Here is a 15,237-nt window from a genome sequence, read left to right on the forward strand (position 1 = left end):
ATTGGAGTAAAGAGATAGGCTGTCCTTTTCATCAACTGACCAGTGTACAAACAAGCTAAGATTAACTCTGCAGCTAAAGAAGAGGTGTGATTAAAAAGTTGGTTGACAACACATGATTAAATAAATGACCGTAAGATTGGAAATGCTACCTGTAGTATTTTAAAGTGTCAATCATATCTCTAGTCATCATTTAAAGAATTAATGTGTCCTAATGTTATCATCTGAAATATGTTTACAGAGGTCAGAAGAGCTACGCCTGTCCTCCTCTTTGCAAAGAGGTGATGACATCAAGAGGGTATGACACAAGCCTAAGTTTAGTTAGTAGATTTAAGTTGGTTTGGAGTTTTATCCACCAAGTATGATCTTCTGACCCCTCAGTTTTACAACTTTCCACTCTCTGTGCTGCATAGCACCTCTCCACTTCTGAGTTAATCATTTCTTTGCCATTATCTGCCAGGAGTTCTTATCTCTTTTGCTGTCACTTTATAACAGGGTCCTCTTATCAACTAGCATAGAGTCATGTGATGCATCTAAGCCTATCAAAAGTTTCCATTCTTCTGATTAGAAACCATCATGTAACTGGATACATGGTTTACAGCAGGCCACTAATGCTGGAAAAAGTACAGAGTCCAGGGAAAGACTTACTTGTAACTTTTTGAATTCTTAGATTTCTTTTTTTTTTTTTTTTTGCTACTTTTTTAACTTTCACTAAAGGTTACTGTAGTCTTGTGTGACCTCCCAAGGGCTACAAAATTTGACAAGCTGCACTTTTTCTTATACTCAATGATTTCTGCGTTAAACCAAAGGATCGCCTATAGTTTTACTAAGAATGTCGTCTAATTCGGATACTGGAAATTTGCAAGATTCTCTAAAGCACGGACTTGCACCTATTGGTAAGTAGGAATTGCTCTATTTATCATCCATTTATTATTCTGCTACTACATTAATTCATGTAATTTAAACTCATTGATGTATTTAGTACTATAAGCCATTGCTTCTCCTATTGTCTATTAAAAGCACATAAGCCCATGTATGTATCACACATTTATCTTTTTTTTTAAAAGATTTTATTTATTTATTCATGACACACACACACACACACACACACACACAGAGGCAGAGATACAGGCAGAGGGAGAAGCAGGCCCCATGCAAGGAGCCTGATCCCGGGACTCCAGGATCATGCCCCGGGCCAAAGGCAGGTACCAAACCACTGAGCCACCCAGGGATCCCCCATTTATCTTTCTTAAAGTTAAAAAAAAGCAAATGGGTATTTCAATATTATTCATTATATCCACTGTTTTTGGATGTCCATTCATTAGTCTCTAACAGAAACAAACATGCATAATATATATATTTCATCACTAATATTTTCTGATAATTTCTAATCAGAGATAATAAGCTACAATTTGAACAACTTGAAACGAGCTAACCATATGGAGGCATCATTGATCAAACGTTAACAAATAGCTTCAGATATTCGTAAAGCCTCAAGCCATACCACACTATGGTGTCTCATTGATTGCAGACACTATAGAGTATCTTTTGTTTTTCTGATAAGTAAAAGCCACGCAAAATCCACGTATTTTCAATATATGTATTTAATAAATAAATATATATGGAAATATATATGTATGTATATGCATGTGCACACACACACCATCGTTAAGGATTAGAATTTAAGGGTTATTATCTGTTTCTCGAAATAATGGGCGTGGGTTGCTTTTATAAATGGAGGTAAATAAAGCTAATTTTCATTTCTAAGAAGAGCAAAAAATGTTAGTGTTACAGCAAGAATACATTCAATTAATCCTAAAAGTAAAGGACTAAAAGGAAGTGATTTCCAGTGGCCTGTAACTATTAGTCAGCTGGCAGTCATGCCCTCCTTCCTTTCCCTTAGCGTTGGAAGGGCCTGTGCCCCTTCCTGTAGCACTTTCTTGGGCTTTGGAACTGGAATTTCCCTGCGAATTCGCAGGGGCCTGTCAGGAGCTCCCGAGTCAGCTCCGCTGCTGAGACAAGAAGCCAAATCAAGGCTTGGGCTTTTCCTCCTTCTCCCTTGATAACCAGCTGACTCCACTGAGTGCAGAGATTGCTTTTTTATGGGCCACTACACCCTATAGTATATGCATTGAGGAAATGGTCACTCCCCCCACCCCCGCCCCAAAAAATCTGTACTTACGAAAAAGAAAACACGAGGAAAGCAATCAGAGCGCAACAGAGAATCGGCTGCTCTGCAGATAAAAAGCAAAAGCGAGCACAAGCAGGTCACAGAGAGACCGAAGCATCTCAGAGCTTTCTCGCCTGCAAAACGGCCGCGCGCGCTCACGCCCACCCCCTCCCGGCGGGACTGGCGGCGCGTTCCCGGGGCGAGAGCGCGCTGGAGCCGGGCAGGGCGGGGGGCTGGGGATGGGGGGCGCTTGTGGGGCGGGGCCTGGGGCTGCGGGGGCGGGGCCTGGGGGGCTTGTGGGGCGGGGCCTGGAGGACTGCACGGGGGCGGGGCCTGGGTCTGCGAGGGCGGGGCCTGGGGTCTGCGGGGGGCTTGTGGGGCGGGGCCTGGGGCCTGCGGGGGCGAGGCCTGGGGGCTGCGGGGGGCTTGTGGGGCGGGGCCTGGGGGCTGCGGGGGGGCTTGTGGGGCGGGGCCTGGGGCTGCGGGGGGGCTTGTGGGGCGGGGCCTGGGGCCTGCGGGGGGGCTTGTGGGGCGGGGCCTGGGGCTGCGGGGGCGGGGCCTAGGATCTGCGGGGGGGCTTGTGGGGCGGGGCCTGGGTCTGCGGGGGCGGGGCCTGAGGGGGGCTTGTGGGGCGGGGCCTGGAGGACTGCACGGGGGCGGGGCCTGGGTCTGCGAGGGCGGGGCCTGGGGTCTGCGGGGGGCTTGTGGGGCGGGGCCTGGGGCCTGCGGGGGGGCTTGTGGGGCGGGGCCTGGGGCTGCGGGGGCGGGGCCTAGGATCTGCGGGGGGGCTTGTGGGGCGGGGCCTGGGTCTGCGGGGGCGGGGCCTGGAGGACTGCGCGAGGGCGGGGCCTGGGGTCTGCGGGGGCGGGCCCTGGGGCTGCGGGGGGCTAGTGGGGCGGGGCCTGGGACTGCGCGGGGTGGGGGCGGGGGACTGCGAGGGGGCTTGTGGGGCGGGGTCTGGGGAGCTGCGGGGCGGGGCCTGGAGGGCTGCACGGGGGAGGGGCCTGGGGGCCGCAGGGGTGGTCTGCGGGGCGGGGATGGGGGCGAGGGGCCTGGGGGGCTGCGGGGGGCCTGCGGGGGGCCTGCGGGGCGGAGCCTGGAGGGCTGCAGGGGGCGGGGCCTGGGGGCTGCGGGGCGGGGCTGGGGGTCCCGAGGTGGTGCATCTGGTCGAGTTCCGCCGACTCCCCCCGCGTCCCCCTCTCCCCCCGGAGCCGCGGCGAACCGCGGAGGGCGACCCCGCCCGGGTCTCCGCGCCGCGTCCCAGGCACCGCGCGGGGCCCCAGGCACCACCGGGCCGGCCGAGGACGGAGGGCGGTGCGCCCCGGGCGCGCGGAGGGCTGGAACCCACGGGCGTGGGGCGTCCGGGTCCCAGAGGGCCAGAACCTGCGCGACGTGGCCCCCCCAGGGCCTGCTAAGTTCCGGGGTGCGGCGCTCGGCGAGGCGACCCCCACACCCTAAAGCTCCCCGGCACTTCCTGGCCAGGTCCCGGGACGAGCAGATCGCAGCCAATTCTCCGGTCAAAGAAACCTCCTTCCGGAGCTGGTGCTCGCCCGGGCCGGTCCAGGCCCCGCGCTCTCCCTCCCAGTACCTGGGATTCCATCTGCGCCCGGGGTGGCCCCTAAGGTCATTCCTGGGGGCTTCTTGGCCAGACCAGGCACCCAACGGGCTGCCAGAGAAAGGGGACGTTGTGAGCCCTCAGTCTGCACAGTTGGGACTGACCCCGGCCCTAAGAGGAGTTGCCTCTGGGATTCTGACTGGCCAGGGCAGGCCCAGCGACAAGAATCCGCAGGTGCAGCTGTAGAGGGTGCCCGTCCCTGCAGTGGCACAGGTGGCCCATCAGGATGGCGTGGGGAGAGGTTCACAAGACCGAGGCCAAGGCAGGTAGAGATCACTCAGGGTTCCCCACTCCACATTAATTCAGTTGTGTTGTACTAACACATGTGCCTCTGTGCTGCCTCTGTGGGTCCTGGGTGGCCATGACATTCTCCTTCTCTGCGCACTGGTGGTTCCAAGAAAACTGTGTACAGATGTCTGTACTCCTACAGAAAAGTGGGAATAAGACACCATTGCTCCCTCTGCCTACCTGCAAGATAGTCACAGTGTGGTGTAAAAGCAGCAGACTTCGGGTTATAACCAGATTGTTCCCTTAAAGTTAACTAGTTCTGGGACATTGTCCAAGTTCTTGGTTTCTGGCTTAGGTGGTTTTTTTTTTTTTTCTTTTTCCCAAATGGGGCAATTTCACTGATGATATACAGTAGTAACATAAGAGAGCACAAGAGAGAAACAGAAAAAGAAAGAATAAGGTATTTGTCCATATTAACAAAAGAGCCAAATCTGAACAGCCTGAAACATGTCATGTAACAAGTATTTAATGACTCTTCTGCAACGTGCTCAACATTATTGCTTTGATTTGTATTAAATTCACGTAATTCTTCAGATTAAGTGCATTTATGGACATTATACCCATTCAGGATGCTGTTGTATAGTGTCCACAGGAAGTTGCGTCCGTCTGCATAGTTAGGAGTACATGAGACACAGTGCAAACGCTCTTGAGACACTGTATAAAGCTGGTTATCTAGTCCCTTTAGCACTCTCGGAATCTGATTTTATTCCAGCAATAACCTCCAGTAAGCTCTGTGCCCATACTGATCTCTGAAAGTAGACATCATGCGGTGGAAAATGCCTGTTATGCCACCCCAAACTCCGGCCGGCTTTATTTGCAGTGCTGTTAGGAACGTCGGTCACCCAAATCCGTGTTCTGATTCTTGCTGCTGGGCTTAGGCAGCCGGTTCCCTCCAGGAAGCTCAACTGATGCCTCTTCTCCTTCCCTGCCTCAGCCCAGCTCCAACAGGGTGCTTCCCAAACTCTCCTTGCTGACCTTGATCTACAAGTTCTAACTGGAGCCAAAGGATTTCCTTACATCACTTCTAATAAACCAAGAGAGACTTATGGAGGCAGAGAGGAGAGAGGGGCTTGGTGGAGCTTTTTTTCTTTTACTTAACGCCTCTCCCAAGACACAACGTCTAGGGTTATCTTAAATTCAGCATTGAACTTGAGATGAGCTAGAGAAGGGCTCTGGGACAGACCCCCCCCCCTGGAGGCCCAGCCTCCCCAAGCACTTCCAGGGATGCTTTATGCAGGGCAGGAGTCAGACATCTTGCTCCCCAAGACTAGAACCTACCTCAGGATAAAGCTACTGCTTTGGGTTGCACTGCCTCACTCTCCACCTTATTGGAACAAAAACTTCTGTGAGAAATCCAGTTGGCTTCAAGGAGCTTTTGGAGTGTGGGGGCCTTGATGTTTGGGAAGGCCCCAGGGGAAGAGTTGAAATATAACCAGTGTGAGCTTGAGAGGTTAGGCCTGGAAGAACCAGGTGGACTCAACCTGACCAGACAAATTATTAAAGGCTGCCACTTTTTAGTCTTTTGGGAAGCTCTGATATGAGTGTTTTTACGTAATAAGTAAGAAAAGACACACTTAACTTTTAAACTCCAAATAATCTGAATACAGGTGAACAGCAGCAGTTTGGTGAGCAGCTTTATCTGAGGGTGTAATTAAGTCCCTGAGGACTATGTCAAGCACTGCAGTTAAATTAGCAAGTACTTCCCACTGGAAGGATCTTATTTTAAATGGTTCTAGAATGGTTAGCGATTCCCTCCCTAGTTATTTTCCTTGCAGAAAGAGGAGTGTGGGTAAAGTTAGAGGAAAAGAGATGAACATAGAGGAGAACTGCTATTTATTAACAGCATGATATGTTGCTTTACCGGCACTGTCTCATGCAACTATAAAGTTTGTTGACAATTTTACTGATGACAAAAGTGAATCAGAAAGGTCACGTGATCTGCCCAACATCACTTGCCCTGTCAGGGGAGTGAACTATAAACAGAACTCGTGGATGTGATTCTGAAATCTATGCTCTTTCCTCAAAGTTGTGATGATTTGCCTTTGTTGACATAAAGGAATTATGATTAAAAACAATGTTTATCTACTCAGACTTTCTTCCGAAAGGCATTTTGGGTTTAAGAAGACGGTTTCGGAATTGGCTCTTTATCTTTCTTTTCGTTGCACCGTGGACCTCAGATCCCAGCAGAATTCAGAAGGGTGGGATGGGGAGAGGCGTAGGGGGCAGGGTGGAGCAGGGTGGGAGAAGAGAGCCTTGGGGCAGAGCTAAGCAGGTAGGAGGGCACCTTGGGTCTTTGGCTCTGGGTTCCTGGAGAGGACCTCTGGAGTCTGGGGGGGGCGGGGGGAGGAGTTTCGCTTGCAGTTCTGGGCTGTATGCTGGCAACTCCACAGCCGCTGCCAGACCTGGGAATTGAGAGAACATTCGGGGAGCATCTATTTGTGATGGAGTTGGTGGGTCAGCGGAGGGCAGAGAAGCCACTCAAAATGATTGACCGACTTCAGAGAGAAAAGGCCCTTTTCTTTACAGGGTGCTCTGAGCACTCTGAGCACACACAGCCACCCCCCACCCCCCGTATTTAGGTGCTTTTGACAAACCGGGGCGTGTTCCTAGGGAGGTAGATGGTGGTCCCCGAGGCAGCACCGGCTGCTGCAGTGGCTGCTGACCTGTGCCCCGACCCGGCCGTCCACAGCCTCGGCCCCCAAACCCACCTGCTCCAGCGGCCACCTGCCCTGGACTGAATAGAAACCCCGTGGGAAGCCCGCACGAGGTGCCCCACGCGCATCCCCAGTCTCCAGAAGAGAAACCCTGGGGGGGGTGGACAGTCCAAAGCCTGTGCGATCGCAGGCCACCGCGTCCTACTCGTCACACTGGCCTTAGCTTGGGGGAGGCGCCAGCACCCCAAGCCTGCAACCGCCTAGCCCCCTCCTGGGGCCCCCTTCGCACCGCCGGCGGGAGGGCGAGCAGACCACCGCGAGCCCCCCCTTTCTTTTTGGGCCACCAGGGGTGGACAGACCCAGCCCTGAGCCCATTGATCCCAAGAACTGAAGCCCCAGCGCGGGGGCTTTCCCAAGCCCAGGGCCTCGACGGCGCTGAGCCCCTGCCCTCAGGTCCCCTGCAATCCGGCGGGGCTTACTGCAACGGTGGCCCTGAGGCCTCCGTGGCCCAGATCAGTTCCCAGTCTCCGGGTCGAGGCGGGGGCTGGGGGGGGGGGACCCTGCATGCACCCCCTCCGACCTGCAGAACACTGCTCCCCGCGCTGCGTGGTCCCCAGGACCGACAGGGTGGCTCCGACAGTGGCGTCTCGCAGTTTGGAGCTGGGCTGACCCGCATCTCCATTTCAATGACAGAGGAAGAGCTAGATTAGATTGGACCACCTACCCAAGGGTATTTCCCCCGCCAGCGCCCTGCTCCAGACCGGATCTGCCCGCCCACTTCGAGAGGGGCACCGGCTACACCAAAGCGGGGCGCGCCTGGACCCCTGGGTTGGGGCAATAGCCTCCAAAGAAAATGAAGCCAAAAAGGTCTACTTGGGAAGCTCTTCTTTTTTACAGAGATGCAGATTACGATAATCCAGGCCCAACCCTCCGAAAACCTCACCTTTCCTTTAGGGCAAGGGTGGGAGGTAGGTAGGGGGAAGGGGCCGGAGGAGCCCAGATCACCTGGATAATTGCTTCACCTTGTCACTCCCCCCTCAGTGAAGTTGGGACCACGATATATTGAGGTCCTCTTCTAGTGATCGTGAATCAATCCCCCTTTGGCTACCCCTAACCCACGTCTTTCCCGGGCTTGTGCGTCTAAATTGATGGCAGTTTCTCCTCCTGCTCTCCCGGCTGGGGTGGATGAGGTCTCAAGTAGTTACTTACACATGTACCAGGAAAGGGTCTTTTTTTTTTTTTTTAACTAGGCAAGACTTCTCACCTATTCAAGTTTATTTTTTCAAAGCTTCGGCCAATACGGTGCCCCTTGGTAATTTGTAGGTCTGTGCTGAAATTTAACCCCTCTCATCTTAAAACAAAGTGCTCTGGCGGCGGCTGGGGGAGCCTGGAAAGGGGAGGGGGGGTGTATAGGCCAGCCCTGGGCTCAGGAGCGGGACTCTGGAACTCTTGCTAAACCTAATTTTCAGAGAAAGGCAACAGTGGCTTCTGATGGGATTTTGGAGTGGGAGGGGCGGAGAAAAAGAGGCCGAGCCCGAGTTTTCAGGAGGCTGATAAGCTCGCTTCTCTTTCACCTCCGGCTATCCGGGCCACTTGGTGGAGACTTTTTCGGAAAACAAAAACAAAAAACAAAATCTAGGTTTCTTCTGAGGCTGAGAGCTAGACACACGCTACGAGAAGAGTAATGATGCTGGTTTCTTAAAAACACCAAAAAGTAGCAAAGGAGGAGGCCTTTGGAAATTGCCTCCAAGAATGCAGCTGTGCGAGTCCCCCCACCCGCACCCCCGACCCGGGCGCGCGGGATGGGTGGCACTTGGCACTTCTACGTGGGCACCTGTATTTTCCGAGCCCAGGGCACCTGAACCAGTCCTAAAACCCCGTGCCTCCGCCCGCTCCCTTTGCAGCCTGCACGCGTTAAGCGCGGGGGCCGCCGGCAGTGCCCGGGGCAGGTCAAGGGCAGGCTGCTCCCGCGCGCTCTGAGATGCAGGCGCGGGGCAGAGGCGGCGGGTGACACGCCCGCGGGTGGGGGGTGCGGGCCGGCTGAGTGGGGCGCACGGCCCCGTAACGCTGCGCCTGGATAAAATATGCCAGGACTGCGCTCCTCGGGCTCATCAAGGCTGCGGGAGCCTCCCCGAGCCATCATCCTTTATAATTGCAACCGTCAATCAATGCTTTAAGACAAAGTCAGGACCGGGAAGGACGAGCCCCGGAGACCAGCCTCGTCGGAAGGAGGGGGGAGGCGCGGGGGAGGCGAGAAGTTTGCCAGAAGTTGGCAGAGGGATGCGGGGACGCAATCGGGAATGCGCATCGTGGCTGCGGCCGCAACCGCCTCCCCCGGCCCCCGGCCTCTGCTCGGTGGTCTGAGCCGCCAGCTAAGTCCCCCGCAGGGGGTGGGGGGGTCCCTAAATGTGCGCCCACCGAGACGCCGGGTTAAGATGCCCCAGGCGGGGGGGGGGGGGGGGGGGGGCTTCGGTGTTCCAAGCCGCTCGCAGGGCTGTCGGTGGGTCCGGACCCCCGCGGGCCTCGAACGTGGAGACCACACAGGCCCTGCTCCCTGCTCCCACCTCCACTGCCTCCCCCCTGCCTCCGCCACTTGGCTCTTCTTCCTCGCTGCTGCCCCTGCAACTTAGCACCATCCTCAGGGGGCCCACCCGGGGCACCTCCTCCTGTCCCCCTCTCCTTCCTGGAGGGTGTTGTAGGGATGCCCAGGCCCATCCCAGGTCAAGGGCAGGCTGTCGGTGGCTCCGGTGCGGCCCTGGCGCAGCAGGACTGAAGGGTCAGTGCCCCAGAACATTCAAAACGAGGGGACTGAGAGGGTGGGGAGAGAATGCACTTGCAGGGTGGCAGTGAGCTTGGTGTTGAAGCCTTGGTGCCGCCACCCCGCCCCCTGTGTCCTCCCCAGAGTAGGGGGTGCTTACTGCTCCCCTAAACTCCTTGAGGAGAAAACCGCTAAAAGGTGAGTTGTGCCCTCAGGTCTCTGACTAGAACCGGTTCCAGGGGGAGCTTTTCCGCCCTGTGCAGCGCAGACAGGGCTCTGGACGTCCCCAGAGGATCTGGGATAGTGTGACCCTGGGGAACACTTCTCTCCCTGGAGCAGGAGGCCGGGAGCACCCATGTTTTCTCTCTGCTTGAGACCTCCTGCGCTTTCCGTGCCCCTTGGGTTCCCCGCCGCAGCCTGGACGAGAGTCTCAGAACAAGGCAAGGCGCCTGGGACCTGTCCTCTGTGATACAAGTGTGCATTACTTTTCTTAGAGGGTGGCTTTTTGAAACCGGCCCTTATGCACCCTCCCCCCTCCTCTGGTTTGGGGAGGGGATAAATGAACGTCAGCTGGCCCTTTGTCACCATCACTCCTGGTTTGGAGTGTGTGGGGTGAGACTAGACGGCCTTGGACTGAAAGGACGCTAGTAGGGTCTAAAAACGCCCCTTCTGGGGCTGAAGCTGGGTTAGGAAGGTGATCACAAAGTTGGCCCTGCTGGGTCAGGCTCTGCCTCAAGTCCAGGCGAGCCTTTCACCATGCTGCAAATATACGTCAGGCCCTGTCTACTTCCAGCTCTCCTAACTTCTTCCTTCAGCTCTACCAACCAGAGGACTGTCCCTCTGGCACTGAGAGCCTGAAGGTTCTTCTGAGGACCAAGAGTCTGGAGTCCCTCATAGCTGCCAGCCTGGTGTTTGTGAGGGTGCAACATAAATGTCCCCATAAGCTCTTTGACTGTAGTGAAGGGCACTCCTAAGACTTTCTTATAAACTGATTTTCAGAGTTCATCCGAATCCACAGTGCACTGCACACAAACTGATTCTAGCCCTGAGAGTTAATTCCTTTCCTTTTCTGAACTACGTACGTATATGTGTGTACGCTTAATTCACGATGGTACTTAAAGCAACTAGTAATATTGAAAATGGATCGACGGTGCTACTTGATACTATCACAGAAATCCCAGCGTCTCAAGGGTCACTAATTTTGGCAACTACAGCCCACTGCACTTTACAAACTCAGGGACAGTCCCCCTCCTCCCAAGTCGAGACATTTTTATGAAGTTTGATGATGCCACAAAACTGAGATTTAAATAACTTAGCTTCTGAATATATATGGAAGAACAAAATGACAAAAAAAAAAAAAGGAAAAAAAAGAATTTAGAGAGCCAACAGCATCTGAATTGCCAGACACCAGTGGGTGACAAACAACCCATTTCATATAAAAGTGTAGACTAATCATGGCGATGATTGGAGTGTTTTTCAATTCATCAAATACTGGACTGGGCAGTTTGAATGTGTGATCTCTAGGCCATTCAAATAGAATAAATTCAGATCTTTTGAGATTCAAATTCACCCCCTTGTGGGTGGACTCTGATAATTACCCGATCTCACAGCAGACACTGCATAGGAGGCATTTCATATGCAGTCACGAGGCTGGGGGGGAAAAAATGTTTTTCATCTCGTTGGGATGAGATCTGAAAACTTTGAAGATGTGGCTGGGCTGGTGGCCCAAGAGCTTACAGAGCAGATGGTTCTTTAAAACTTTATTAAAGTGCTGGGCCTCTGGGCCTCATGTGGATTGTCCCACCAGAGACCCCAGAATGCAAAAGAGGAAAGCCTCGCGCCCCGGTCTTTGCATTGAACGTGGAAACACAGTTTCAGCAAGATTCAGGCGCGCTGTTGGGCGGGAGGCGGCGGGGCGTCTGCGGTGGAGCCGAGGGGCTGGCGGGGCTGGCGGGGCTGGCGGGGCGGGAGAGGGCGCGAGCTGCTCCTCGGCCGCCGGGCGATGGGCTCGCGGCCGCGCGGCTGAGGTCTCCTCGGGGAGCCGGGCCGCGCGGCGCCCACGGCGGGGCCCTTGCGGACCGAAGGCCCAGGGGGTCCCGGAGCCGGGAGACCCCGGGGAGCAGGCCGGCCCTTTGGAGAGGCCACCCTGGGCCCGCGGAGGGCCGGCCCCGTGTCCCCGGGCGCTCCGGGCGGGAGTCTAAGCGGCCCTGCAGCCCCCGCCCCGCGCGCACCGCCCCGCGTCCCTCCGCGTCCCCCGCGCGCACGGGAGCCTCGCGGGCCCGGCCTCCCCGCCTCCGCCGCGGCGCTCAGACAGAGGTCGCCTCGCGCCCGCGGGAAGAGCCGGCCGCCGCGCATCCCCCGCCCGGGTCAGGGTGGGGCGGGAGGGGCAGGGCGGGCTGCCCAGCTCGGGCCGGCGCGGGGCCGGGAGCGAGCGCCTCGTCCTCATTGGCTGGCGGCCGCTGTCCGACCGGGGCCGGAACCCGCGGTCCCGCTCCCCGGCATCCCCCCCAGCCCGGCTTCCTCACCTCCCCGGTCCTCCCCGGCTCGCCCCTGCCCTCGGGGCTGGGAGGGCCGCTCTCGGGCGCGCGGGAGGAGGACGGGGGCAGGAGAGGGCGGTCGGAACTTCGCGCAACTCCACACTTGCGACAGCGAGCGGGAGGGACGCGGAGAGCGGGGCAGGGGCGGGGGGAGGCGAGAGGGAGCGGGGAGCGAGGGACCCCTGGCGATCCTGAGCCACAGGGCGGGCGCGGGGGGGGAGGCGCCCGAGCCGTCCGGGAGCAGCGGCAGCCGCGGCGGCAGCAGGAGCAGGAGCAGCAGCAGCAGCAGCAGCAGCAGCAGCTCCGCCGCCGCCTCCACCGCCCGCGCCCCGGGCAGCTGCGCCCTCCTCGCCGCCGCCCTCGCCGAGCCAGACCGAGGCTCCGGGACGCCGACCTCGCCGCGGCGCGTCTCCCGCCGTGCGCCCCCCGGCAGCTCGCCGGCGGCTCTGGGGCTGCGCGGCTGGACGCGGCTCGGGGGTCCTGAGCGGCCGCCCCGCGAGCACCCCCGGCGCCCCTCCGTCCCGCGTCCAGGGGCCGGGCCTCCGGACGGACGCCGACCCCCTGCCCCCGCCCCCGCCCCCGCCCGCGGCCGCCTGGTCATGCTGCCCAAAGTGGAGACGGAAGCCCTGGGACTGGCGCGGTCGCATGGGGAGCAGGGGCAGATGCCGGAGAACATGCAAGGTAAGGAGGCGCCGCGCCCCGCGCCCCGCGCCCCCGAGCTGCGCGCTGCGCTCCCGGGCCCCCCACCCGCGGCGGCCGGCGTAAAAGTTTATGGCTCTTGAACAATGCGGGGCGGAGGTTTTGCAAGCCGAGCCTAATTGGCCGCTTCTAATTAGGAAGAAAGCGAGGCTCCGAGCTCTATGGCAACCCGGGGTGCGGGGGTAGGGGTGGAGGTGGTGGTGGGGGGTAGCTTCGGGCTAAGCAGGCTTCGGAATAAGAAGATCCTTCTGAGAAATGGAGCGTCTTCCCGGAACCCCGAGCAGGTCCTCGGTCTCTGGGCGCAGGGGGACCGAGAGCGGCGGCTCCCGTGTGCAGGGGAGCGCAGGGGCAGGACGCGGTGGCCCCCAGCGCCTCGGCTCCGCGGCGCCCGAACGCGCGTGGGCACCGCCAAGAGCCCGCGCGGTCGCCGGGACGCGCGGCAATTCGGGCAACTGGGGGACCGAGGCGACCCCAGGCGCGCCCCCTGCGCGAGCGTGGCCGAGCTGGTGGAGGGAGGCGCGGCCGCGGCGTGGCCTCGGGCCTCGGCTGCGGCCCGGGAGCTGGGAGGAGGATGCGGTCCTCCTCGCCGCGGACAGCGGCCGCCCCGAGCCAGCCGTGCTGGCCGAGCCGCGGCTGCAGCCCTGGAGGCCGAGCCCTTCGGAAGTTTCTCGCAGTTGCTCCGGGCCGGGGAGGGAACAATGCGAGGAAAAGTCACCGGCGCTCCTCCATCCTCGCCCCTGCCCGCGCGCAGGATGTGCGGGCCGCCCGGCCTGGGCGCACGGGGGCTTCCTGCCGTCCCCCCCAACCCCCCGGAGCCGCCTTGCAAGGGCCGGGGGCCGGGGGCGGGGGGCCGAGCCCCAGCCGGGGTTGGGGTCGTGCGCCCCGCGGCGTGGGTGGGCTGCGCGCCTGCAGCGCTCGGGCCCGGGGCCCGGACGTCTCCCCGCGGGGCTGCGGCTCGGGCTGGCGGCCGGCGGGGTCCCCGAGGCTCGCTCGAGGGCTGGCGGCCGTGGCTGCTGGAGCAACCCGGCTGCCCCAAACAGGCACTGTCGCCCGCCCCTGGGGTTCCCGCGACGTGGGGACGCGGGGGACCCGGCGCCAGGGGCTCGGGCTGCGCACTCCCCGCCCGCGGCCGCGGAGGGGGACGGCCGGGGGGACCGCCCTGGGGCGCCCGCGAGGCCGGCGCGAACTTGGGTCCAAAAGGAAAGTTTCTGCTCCTCTTGCCTGCGCGCGCGCGTTTCCGAGAGACTCGGGGAGAGACGCTCAGAGAGACGCCGCGTCCAGAAGTGGGGGAGGCCGCAGCGAGGGTCGCGGGGGCGGGGGCGGGGGCAGGGAAGTGCCACCGCAGTCGTGGCCTTGCAGCGTCCCGGAGGGGCGTTCTGGACGCGACCTCCCGCCCCCAGGCAGCCAGGTGGCCTTCCGCGGTGCCCGGGCGCGGGACGAGGCAGCGGCCGCTCGCTCAGCTCCGGGTTCGAAAACCGAGCGGGGAGGGAGGGCCGGGCGCGTGCCTCTGGGCCCCGCGGCCTGCACCCCGACAGTGTCTGGGGACGCGGCCGTCACCCTGGCTCTGGTCTCCGCCGGGGACGCGCCCTGGTCCGAGCAGGAGGAGGACCCGCCACTGGGTTTCGGGACAGCGGAGCGCGCGCAGCTGGGGCGGGTTTCCCCGCTGGCCTCTCCGCGGCCTTGGCTTTACGAGGCGCCCCGTCCCCCCAGTTCCTTAATTCAGGGGCTCCTTTGCCCTGACGGATTCCGGGTACAGCACCTGGGGAACCGAAAGGTGCCCGGGTCTTGCACAGCGGCGAGTGCCCAGCCGGACTCTGTCTTTGTCCCAGAGGGTCCCCCGCCTCCAGCCCCGGTCCTTTGGGGGGTTGGATCCCCGCGGTGGGCACCACATCCTCCTGCACACGTTTGCCTCGCTGTGCCCCGTAGGTGCGAAGTTAGGAGTTTACTTTGTTGGGCGAAGGGGGAATAGAAAAGGACACAGAGTGCAGTCCCCCCCCTCCACCCCATGCCTAACACACGCAAGTTTGGGGGAGAGCTGGGGCTGCTCACCGAGTTCTGGAACCCTCAGCTCCTCCAAGCCCCCGAGCTCCTCCAGCCCCGGGCGCGACCTCGTAGGGCAGGCGCGCTCCTTGCATCCCCGCACTTGCCTCGTTCGCAGCCCCAAGCGCCTGCTTCCACCGCAACATCGTTCACGGGGGACCCCTCCCCGGGTCCCCAAACTCGGGCTCACTCACGCGGGTTGAAGCCCCAGGCTTCTCGGGAAGAGGCGTCTGGACTCGGCCGGTCGGTGCGCGGCCTCCAGCCTCCCGGTGGTGCCGGTGACCTCGCCTCCCCCGGGGCCCCTTCCGGAGGCCTGCAGAATCCATAAAGTGAAAAAGAACTTTATTATTATTTAAGGAAAAAAAAAAAGAAAAAAGGCACAGAAAAAGAAGGCGTCCTGGGCAAAGAGGCCGCTTTACGGTGATGGAGTGGCCGGGAACTTTGGGGATGCGGTGGGGGCCACTTCTCTCTTTCCTTTT

At 59.3% G+C, this 15,237-nt stretch overlaps 1 protein-coding gene across 3 annotated transcripts in view; it reads left to right on the forward strand.

The window, feature by feature from the left end:
* The first annotated feature begins 589 nt into the window (after positions 1 to 589).
* Positions 590 to 15,237, forward strand: part of NR5A2 (nuclear receptor subfamily 5 group A member 2) — a 137,664-nt gene continuing 123,016 nt past the window's right edge. Inside the window, exons 1-2 of one of the 3 annotated variants that reach the window (XM_072733443.1) lie at positions 723 to 893; positions 12,551 to 12,700. In XM_072733443.1, the coding sequence (XP_072589544.1) occupies positions 830 to 893; positions 12,551 to 12,700 (214 nt within the window). In that variant the 5' untranslated portion in view covers positions 723 to 829. Of the gene's footprint in view, positions 894 to 12,050; positions 12,701 to 15,237 lie in introns of those variants that run through there. The other 2 variants (XM_026017989.2, XM_072733441.1) reach the window with 2 other exon arrangements.

This window comes from Vulpes vulpes, chromosome 13 (genome assembly GCF_048418805.1).
Source record: "Vulpes vulpes isolate BD-2025 chromosome 13, VulVul3, whole genome shotgun sequence".
NCBI classification, from domain to species: Eukaryota; Metazoa; Chordata; class Mammalia; order Carnivora; family Canidae; genus Vulpes; species Vulpes vulpes.